The sequence below is a fragment of the Dipodomys ordii genome, unplaced genomic scaffold (genome assembly GCF_000151885.1).
Source record: "Dipodomys ordii isolate 6190 unplaced genomic scaffold, Dord_2.0 Scaffold163, whole genome shotgun sequence".
Classification (NCBI taxonomy): domain Eukaryota; kingdom Metazoa; phylum Chordata; class Mammalia; order Rodentia; family Heteromyidae; genus Dipodomys; species Dipodomys ordii.
The window spans coordinates 267756-277637 of record NW_012267379.1 but is presented as its reverse complement, the minus strand read 5'-3'; the positions used below and the strand labels follow the sequence as shown (position 1 = coordinate 277637).

The window sequence follows — 9882 nt, the reverse complement described above, 5'->3', positions numbered from 1 at the left end:
CAGTGTTGGTCGTGGGGCCTGAGCTCTGGGCCTGGGCGCTGCCCCTCAGCTCTTCAGTGTTGGTCGTGGGGCCTGAGCTCTGGGCCTGGGCGCTGTCCCTCAGCTCTTCAGTGTTGGTCGTGGGGCCTGAGCTCTGGGCCTGGGCGCTGTCCCTCAGCTGGAGACCGCACCCTGCCAAGCATCTGAGGTGTTTTTGTTTTTGTCCGTAATGGGGCTTGAACTCTGATCCTGGGCGCTGTCCCTTAGCTGGAGACCGCACCCTGCCAAGCATCTGAGGTGTTTTTGTTTTTGTCCGTAATGGGGCTTGAACTCTGGGCCTGGGCGCTGTCCCTCAGCTCTTCAGCTCAAGGCCCAAGCCCCTGCCACTTGAGCCACAGCGCCACTTCTGGCTTTTTCTGAGGAATCGAACCCAGGGCCCCATGCATGCTAGGCAAGCGCTCTACCACTGAGCCACCTTCCCAGCCCCCAGGGCAGTTTTCAATTTCTTTTCTCTCTCTCTCTCTCTCACTCTCTCTTTTTCTCTCTTTTTCTCTCTCTCTCTTCCTTCCTTCCTACCTTCCTTCCTTCCTTCCTTTCTCTTTCTTTCTTTCTTTCTTTCTTTCTTTCTTTCTTTCTTTCTTCCTTCCTTCCTTCCTTCCTTCCTTCCTTTTCTTCCCTCCCTCCCTCCCTCCCCTCCCTCCCTTCCTTCTTTCCTTCGTTCCTTGTTGGTCGTGGGGCTTGAACTCTGGGCCTGGGCACTGTCCCTGAGCTCTTCAGCTCAAGGCCAGCATTCTACCACTTATGGTTTGCTGGAGATAAGAGTCAGAGTCTTATGGGCTTTTTTTTTTTTTTTTTTGGTCATGGGGCCTGAACTCTGGGCCTGGTGCTGTCCCTCAGCTCTTTAGCTGTAGGCTAACATTCTACCACTTGAGCCTCAGCACCACTTCCAGCTTTTTCTGCTTATATGTCACTGAGGAATCGAACCCAGGGCCCCATGCATGCTAGGCAAGCGCTCTACCACTGAGCCACCTTCCCAGCCTCTCATGGACTTTCCTGCCAGGGCTGGCTTTGAACAGTGATCCTCAGATCTCAGCCTCCTGAGTAGCTAGGATTACAGGTGTGAGCTACCAGTGCCCAGCTAGTTGTTTTTTTTTAAATATCTTTTACCTTTTCTGTATTCTGACATAAGTCATATATGTTCACACGAAGTGTCTAGTTTCCCAAGTCTGACATAAGTATACCCGCAGGAAACCATCAGGGGGATACCAAGGCACCGAGCGTACGTCTCAGCCACAAATTCTGCTTCCATTCCCACAGATGGATGTACATTTTCTTGCATTTTGTCTAAACGAGCTAAAGGGGTCCATACTCTTTTCTGTGAGTTCTTTTGCTTAGCATAATTTTGAGATTCATGCTTCTCTGTCTGAAGTCCATTCCTCTGTGCTGCGAAGTGTCTCTGAGGCTGCACCCAGGTGATGGCTCTGCTCCTGGTCACCGTTGCGCAGGCTCACAGCTGCTATGCTGGGTGTTGAGTCTGTGTGGATCACTTTCCTCTGTCTAGTAACTGCCGAGGCTGAGAAGGAAGGGCTGGGTCATCGGGCTGGTGGTGTTACTTTTGAAGGAATGGCCAAACTGTTTTTGGCAGTAATTGTGTAACTTGCATTCTTCTTGAGCAGCATGTGAGGGTACAGGCTCCTTCCAGCCCTCATCGCCTCTCTCGGTTGTCTATTTCAGTGTGTATATTGCTGGCTTTCCAGAATACACCCAGTCACTGATAGATCATCTCGTCAGCATGAAAGTCAACCACTGGGATAGGTAAGTTGGGTCTTGTGTTTCCCTAAGAATTCCTCACCCCCAGCATCTTTGTGAGCTTACGTATGAGCCACACTGGCATCTGGGACACAGAATATCCGTGTTAGGAACAGAGGTCTGTATGTGTATCCCGGTGGGATAAACTACTTTGCCTTTCTTTCTCATATCAGCTTGTCGGCCAACAAGGCTCTTAAAACCGAGAGTGAAAACATGTAGCCCGTGAATTGGACTAAATCCTTACACTATTGAAATCTCCAACTGTTACTTATATTTTTGTTTCTTGTTTCATTCATCTCAGTTTTCCCATTCTGTGTTTTGGATGGGAGTTAGGTACATGTTAGGTGCATGTCTGTCTGACATTTTTATGCCTTTGTATTTGTCCTTTATCCTTATAAAATATCCTTTGTCTCACGTTGAGTTGCTTGTCCTAAAGTATAATGCATTGAACCTATGTACACAGTCTGGCAGACTTTTCCTTTAAAGGGTCAAATAGTAATGCCTTAGGTCTCTTTAATATATTTTGTTTTTTCTTTATAGAACCATTAAAAACAGGAAAGCCATGGGGGGGAGGGGAGAGGCTGGGAAGGGATGTGAAGGGTAAACAAAAGGAGGAGGCTGCAATGCTTGGTAAGAAATGTACGCATTATCCTGCCCATGTAATTGTAACCCCTCTGTACAGTATCTTCACAAATAAAATAAAAAAAAACAAAAAAACAAACAAAAACAGGAAAGCCACTCTTAACTTTAGGCCTTAGATCCACATGGTAGTGGCTGAGTGATCCACATTTTGGTGGCTCATTCACTGGCTGACACAGCATTGGGTAGCTGCTGCCTTGTGGCCGTGGTGGTGAACGTGGGCTTGCGAATCCCTCCTTGCTAACAGTGCTCCACTTCTCTCAGAGCCATTCGAGAGCTTTCAGCCAAGGCGCTGCACAACCTGGTCCCGCGAGCGCCCGAGTACAGTGCTGCTCATGGTAGGTGTGGGTCCCACCTCCTGCAGGGCCTTCTTCACACGTGTGCACACACGTGTGCACACAGCAGGAGGACTCGGTGCTCTCCTGATTGGTGGCTGGAGACGTTCTGTGTCTCTTGCTAAAGCTGTGGGACAGAACCTGACGATGGTGGCGGGATGTGCACACTGGGAGCCGTGGGCTGTGCGGGGCAGGCGTCACACATAGCAAGGAGTCTGTGGGTCGTCTAGATTTAGAAACCATCATGATTAAAGGGCAGTTCAGGCTGCTATAGTAGATGATGGTTTGTCAGTGTCTGTAGCCTGGGCATGTGGTCAGGATTTGGAATCTTGCCTTTCTTTTCTGAATGCCAAAGACAGCGGCTCTTTGGGCTGAGCAGAAATGAGTGGAAAATTGGAGCACAAACTCCTGTTGTCCATGTGTGTCTTGTGCTCTGCCTGCCGCCATCAGCATCCCCAGCAGGCCATGGTGCCGGCGGGCAGATCTGCAAGCTGGGCTGTCCGCCCCCTCAGTCTGTCAGTGTGTGTCTGGGAGCTCCGGTGCCTGTGCTGGTCCGAACATGGTGTCATGCCGTGTCCTGTCTCATGGCAGTGGCTCAGAGGCGGCATCCAGGATTGCATGCAGGCTCTCCAGTGTGAACCTGCCAACCTGCTAGCTGCCTTTCTTTTGCAGTGTTTCCAGCCCTGCTGTTGATGACATCGACTTCAGATCTGCACACACGGCATGGGGCCATTCTGGCCTGTGCAGAGGTTGTCTATGCCCTGTATAAGCTGGCAGCTCAGAGAGACAGGTGGGAAATGCCACTCCACTCATGGTCTGTCTGGAAAGCCATGTCATTGTGATTTGGGGTTTGGGAACATTTTGTTCTGACTTGCTTAGTTTTAGTCGTCACTGTCTTTAGGTTCCTGTATTTTGCTTTAAGGTTTTTCAGGATCTCAAAGTCCACCAGGTCTGAAGGTGACCCTGTTGGCTTCATTCATAGTATCACAGCCAGTCAGGAAGTGCAGGGTCTGCAGAGGCCATGCCGGCACATGTGCCAAGAGCTGCTTGGTTTTCTTCTCTTTGACTCCTCCATGTCTGTGACCTGCTCTTGGACTCCAGCTTGAGAAGACCTGTGGTTGGAGTCACTTCTGTTGCCATAAGTGGCTTGGGCAGGGTAGCAGTAGACGGGCTGTGGTCCCTCTTTCTACCCACTGGCCCTGAAGCAGGGGTGGCGCCCATGCCGTACCTGCTGAGGGCCTTGCTCTCCTTGGTTGTGGGAAAGGGACATGGGCAAAATACAGAGTCGTTTCCTAGCTGGGCCATACGGGGTCTGACTTTGTCCAGCAGTGTACCACAATGGTGTGTGTGTAGTGCTGTCTACCAGAGTGCACACCTGAGGCCCATCTGCTCTCTGCCTGTCACGTAACAGTGCTCAGTGTGAACTCACTCTTCACTAGTAGGCTGGGCTTGCTCGTAGCAGTGAATCACTGGTGAATGAGGCGAGGGAGACCTGCCAAGTCCACACTCCTGGATGCCAGAGCCTCTCTGAGCGTGGCGGCAGCGCTGGGGGGCCTGTCCCCACCTTGCCGGGCACTTCCCTCCTGGGGTCCTGGGGACAGCACTGCCTCTGCCTTCAGCACACTGGCCAGGGGACAGCTTCTCGGGGGGCCTGACGGCCGCTGGCTGTGGCCCGACACAGCTGTATCTAAAGTCAGAAATGGGGACCAAGAGACGGCCTGAAGGGGAGGCGGTTCTGGTTTGTGCCGGGCGCAGGCGTGGTGCTTGTGGCCTCAGCTCTGTGTTTGTCCTCTGCAGGCCTGTCACCGACTACCTCGGCGAGCAGGTGGTGCAAGGCCTCAAGCAGATCCACCAGCAGGTTTGTGTGGCGCACACTCTTTGCATGCAAAGCATTACGCACCTGGCTGTCTGCCCTGGAGGGTGTGACTTACTGGGGTCAGTCCTAGGCCCTAGGACTCACTGAGGCGGGCTACAGATTTCCTGGCGGCAGAGTTGTTCTGTGGTCTTCGCTGCACAGTGTGCTCTGGGACCCACTGGGTGCCTGACAGCGCAGGGCCCTGTGGTGGAGGGAATGCCGCCGGCCCGGGGTGCTCTAGACAGAAGAGTGCTCTTTGGTTTTCACCTGCTCGTCCCTGGCTGTGATCTTGAGTCTCTTGAGGTTAAACCCCAAATTTTGTGCACATATTTCTCTGGAGAAAAGATGTGGGCATTCTGGGATTTTGAGATTCTTAAAGCTTCTGGGTGACTCAAAAGATAAAATATGAAGAAAATGATCCTTTCAAGATCATCTGAAGAATTAAGTGGTTTTTATTGTCTTTTCTGTTCCTTCAGATTTGCCCTTTATATGGCGGCGGGCTGGTCCTTACTGTATTCCTGCCACTAACTTTATGACTTTAGCAATACCATTTCTTTAGCTTGCCTATACATCTCTTTTTAAAGTAGAACCTAACATTCTTGCTAGCCCTGGAGGTAGCCCAGTAAGGCAGTTGAGCAGAGCACATTCCTCTGAGTCAGGGTTTCCTAGCTGTAAAATAAAGATAATAAAAGACCATGTCAGTTTTTGTAAGAACTAAAAAGGCACTTTAAAGAGTTTAGTGGCGGCTCACACCTGTAATCCTAAATACTCAGGAGGCAAAGCCAGTCTGGGCAGGAAAGTCATGCATCTCTTACCTTCAGTTACCCGTCAGAAAACTGTAAGTGGCGCTGCTGCTGTGGCTCAAAGTGGTAGAGTACTAGCCTTGAGGGAAAAAAGAGCTCAGGAGCCAAGCACGGTGTCTCACACCTGTAATCCTAGCTTCTCAGGAGGCTGAGATGTGAGGATTGCTATTCAAAAGCAGCCCAGGAGGGGCAAAGTCTATGAGACTCTTATCTCAAATTAACCACCAGAAAACTGGAAGTGGTTCTGTGGCTCAAGTGGTAGAACGCTAGCCTTGGGCTGAAGAGCAGAGGGACGGCGCCCAGGCCCAGAGTTCAAGTCTCACCACTGACCCCCCCCCCCAAAAGAAAACAAAGCAAAATGTTTAGTGACAGCAAATAAACATCTCGCAAGTTTTAGCTGAGGATGATGCCTTGAAGTGCTTTTAAATTCCCTCAAAGGCAAGAATACCCATGTCCTTTTGGCATGGTGAGTTTTCTTCAAGGGAGGCCAGGGTCGTCCCTGGGGTCCAGGGTGAGGTTTAGTCCTGTTCTCCCTCGGGGTGGCCACTCTTCTCCGACATTTCCCTTCAAGATAACCCACCTATAAAGCTTAGCCGCGGCCTGGCCGAGCTGAGGTGAGACTGGCTGTCTCCATTCTGCGCTATTCTTTCACTGGTTTTTGTCAATATTGTACATAGACTGCATAGACTGTCTTACTTAAAAACCCACATTTCTGAAATGACTAATTTTCAATCGTTTATTTTTTTTAGCTTTATGATCGTCATCTCTACAGGTAAGCCGTGCTACAGAGCTGATGCCGACTCTCACTGAGAACCTGTGCTGAGCCCGCACCGCACTTACAAGCAGCTCAGCGTTGCTCTGTCCTCATTCCTAGGCTCTGGGTTTACTTCGCTTGAGGAGGTGCAGCTGTCCCTTGACTCAGTGTTCAAGGACATGAGGGTCTCACGCCCTCAGACACCTTTATGGAGATTCACACGACAGGTTCTGGTGCCCCATGTTTTGGGTGCTGTGTTTCTGTGGTGGTGGACGGTTGTATACCTCCAAGGGGAAGAGGAGTTGGTGCTGAAGCTCTCTCCACCCCGCCTCCAGGGCGCTCAGCCTCTGCAGTTTGCCTGTCATAGGGTTCTGCGGAATCTGATTGTAGGAAATTATTTATGTCTGATTCGCTCACGGAGTGCTTCTGAGGCTTACCATGTGGTGTGTTACTGTTTTGTTGCTTTTCATCGCTGTGTAGCACCAGTGGTGTGTGAGTCCTGCGGTGCTTGGTCTTGTGTGAGCTCAGGCCACGGCCGTGTGGAATGACATTCCCATTTGTCTTTGAGCACACGAGTGTCTTCTGGCACGGGGGCTCCTCTCGAGGGACTCCTGCCCCGTGTCCAGACCAGCACTTGTCACACATGGGATTCGGCCACATTTCTCTACTCTGACTCTGTTTCATTTTCTTTGCAGCATTTTGCTGCAGGTGTAAGCAATATGCTTCTCTCAAAGGGTGGAATCCCGCGGCCCCTTCCCCCGCCCCTTCCTGCCTTTGGCTCGCTGTGCGTTTTAGACCCTGGAGAGTACAGGTGGTACACGGGACCCCTGAGCCGTGTGGCTGCTCGGAACTCCCAGGGCCCAGCTACCCAGGCGTGGTCTGAGGCCTGGGGGACCGGCGGCTCTGTCCGTTGTCACACATCCTGTGGTCTTGTGTGTTTCTGTCCAGCGAGGTCATTTTAAATCTTTCCATTACTGCTCATGTCAGAGCTGGCTCCTGAACTCCACCTAGGTTTGAGTAAAAGTCCTGCCTTTTCAGTGGAATGATGAATTGACTTCCAAAAATTTTGTTTGTATTTAATTTTTGTAGCATTTGCCTAGACTAGCAGAAGAGACTTTGTTATCTTAAATAGCGGTTGGGAGAGTGACCCGCTTTTGTGGGATGTGCTGTGGAGCCTCTGAGTGGCGGGCAGAGGGGTCTCAGTGGTTTATTGGAGATAAGAGTCTCATGGACTTTCCTGCTCGGGCTGGCTTTCAGATCAGCCTCCAGAGTAGCTAGGATGACAGGCGCGAGCCACTGGCCCTGGGTCTGAATTTTTCTTGACATTTCCCTGATGTTGTTTTACTACTTTTTCTATTTGTGCTGCTTGTTTTCCTTCACCTTTTCAGACTTGGGGAGGACGTGGCAGCTGTCCTAATGACCTCATATATTAACATTTCTGGGCTGACATAATTGATTCTTTTAGTGTGGTCATATTTTCTTGGTTCTTCATTGGATTCCTACCTTCTGAAATTCACATTTTGTGGATTGTTGTATTCCTTTTGTTTCGTTTTTGTGCCAATCCAGAGGCTTGAACTATGGGCCTGGGCACTGTCCCTGAGCTTTTGCTCAAGCCTAGCACTCTTATCATTTAAGCCACAGCGCCACTTCTGTTTTTTTCTGCTTATGTGGTGCTGAGGAATGGAACTCAGGGCTTCATGCATGCTAGGCAAGTGCTCTACCACTGAGCCTCCTTCCCAGCCCCTGTTATGGTCCAGACAGAATATGTTTTCTTCTCTGTCTTGTGCATGTTTGGGTCCTTCAGGCGTGCTTTGAAGTCTTTCTGTGTGGTGTGGAGCAGTTAGCCAGGGTCCTGGCAGGGTGTCATGCACAATCCGGCTCTCCCCTCTGATGGATGAGGGGCCATTCCCGGCCCACTGCAGGCTCCGGAAGGGCCTGCTTTCACCTTCCAAGTGTTTTCTCTCAGGCCGGTCTTCCGTCCAGTGTCAGCTTAGAGTCAGCCACAGGCTGCTCCTGCTCCCTACCCCACTGCAGTCTCCACCTGCTTTGGCCATGCCCGTGTCCATTTCCAGCTCCTTGCCATGACCGGATGGCTAGGCACCCGGGGACTTGCCTGACACTCCATGCCGCCCTCCCCACCCCTACGGTCCTCTAGGTGCTCCAGGGTTTCAGTAGTACTCTCTGTCTCCCAGGGTCTACTCCGGAACTTTCATGTGTTTCGTCCAGTTTTTTTGTTTGTTTTAGCTGTTTATGTCGTCCCTGCTCCTCTGTCTGGACCAGAAGCCACAGCCTCCTCAGTCAGAGTTACGTTCCTTGCTAGGGAGCTTCTTGGCACCCGGGCACTAGCGCAGGGGCGATTCCCGTCGGGTTGCTCTGGCATCTCTGTGAAGTGAGGTTAAACAGCATGTGAAGTGCATTCTGCTCATCCAGGGGTGTTTTCAGTGCTGTGAGGAACAAGTGTCCTAGGAAGCTGCAAGACCACCAGAGAGTGCTCTTGTCGTGGCTTCTCATTCCTTCCCAGAGAGCGGAGTAAAATGCTTTTGGTGGCAAGTTTACCTCATTAATATTTTACTGTACTTGGGCAGCTGAAGTTTTATCTGTTGCTTGGTGGGATGTTTAATGCTTTATGTAGTAGGAGATTTTTAACTCTGAATGTTCTCATTGGCTTTTTAGGGGCCTGGGAGGAGAGCTCATGAGACAAGCAGGTAGGTGTGCAGACGGAAGCCGCGGAGCCTTTGCTCAGGCCATGGGACAACGTCCTGAGTCACACCCGTCTGTCCTTCGTCCCTGGCCCTTCTGTAGCCGTGGGTGGTGGTTCCTTTCGGTGGAGCTCACGCTCTGAGAGACAGATGACCAGCGCTGCATCAGCTTCTCTGTGTCTGATGCTCCAGTCCTCAGATTCGGCGCCCTGGTCAGTTTCAGAAGCCCTGGGGCTGGCTGGCCGTGGGGTGAACACATACAACCAAAGGAGCTAAGGGAGCATCTTCCTTTCTGAATTAGAATTTAAATTAAGCGTAACGTTGTAGGTCAGTGTCTGCAGGGAGCACACGAGATGCCGTTGTGTGAATACCTTAGGCTTCTTGTAGCCTGTTCAGCCCCTGTCTGGTGCGTGAGGCCTGCCACTGTGGTCTCTGAGGTGGGAAGTAAGGACATGCTTCTGAACGGGAGAGGGGCGATGAGCATCTAGCACATCTACAGGAAGAAAAGGGGTCCACTAAAGGCAACATGCTTTCTCCTTATGTAACATCATGAGGCGGGGCACAGGTCAAAATGCAACAAATTAAAGACCAAAGCCCAGTATTCACATTTATTTCTCTTCCATTTTACCATGTGCTTAGGAAAATAAAAATTACGATAACGTCAGGAGAACTGCTATTGTGTATTTGCATTAATGTAGCACACAAGAAGGGCACCGTGTGTGTAGAAGTGTGGAGACAAGGGGACCAGGAGGTCACTGAGCTTCAGATGTGAGGACAGGGCACGGAGTGATCACTCTGGGGCAGGTGTGAGGACAGGGCACGGAGTGATCACTCTGGGGCAGGTGTGAGGACAGGGCACGGAGTGATCACTCTGGGGCAGGTGTGAGGTCAGTAGACTGATCACTCTGGGGCAGGTGTGAGGTCAGTAGACTGATCACTCTGGGGCAGGTGTGAGGACAGTGGACTGATCACTCTGGGGCAGGTGTGAGGACAGTAGACTGATCACTCT

General features: G+C 51.0%; 1 protein-coding gene across 1 annotated transcript in view; it reads left to right on the top strand.

The window, feature by feature from the left end:
- Tbcd (tubulin folding cofactor D) overlaps positions 1-9882 on the top strand; it is a 147126-nt gene that overhangs the window by 109654 nt on the left and 27590 nt on the right. The window contains exons 18-23 of the mRNA XM_013033084.1: positions 1714-1794; positions 2692-2765; positions 3435-3552; positions 4560-4620; positions 6170-6192; positions 8848-8879. Of these exons, the coding sequence (XP_012888538.1) occupies positions 1714-1794; positions 2692-2765; positions 3435-3552; positions 4560-4620; positions 6170-6192; positions 8848-8879 (389 nt within the window). The remainder of the gene's footprint in view (positions 1-1713; positions 1795-2691; positions 2766-3434; positions 3553-4559; positions 4621-6169; positions 6193-8847; positions 8880-9882) is intronic.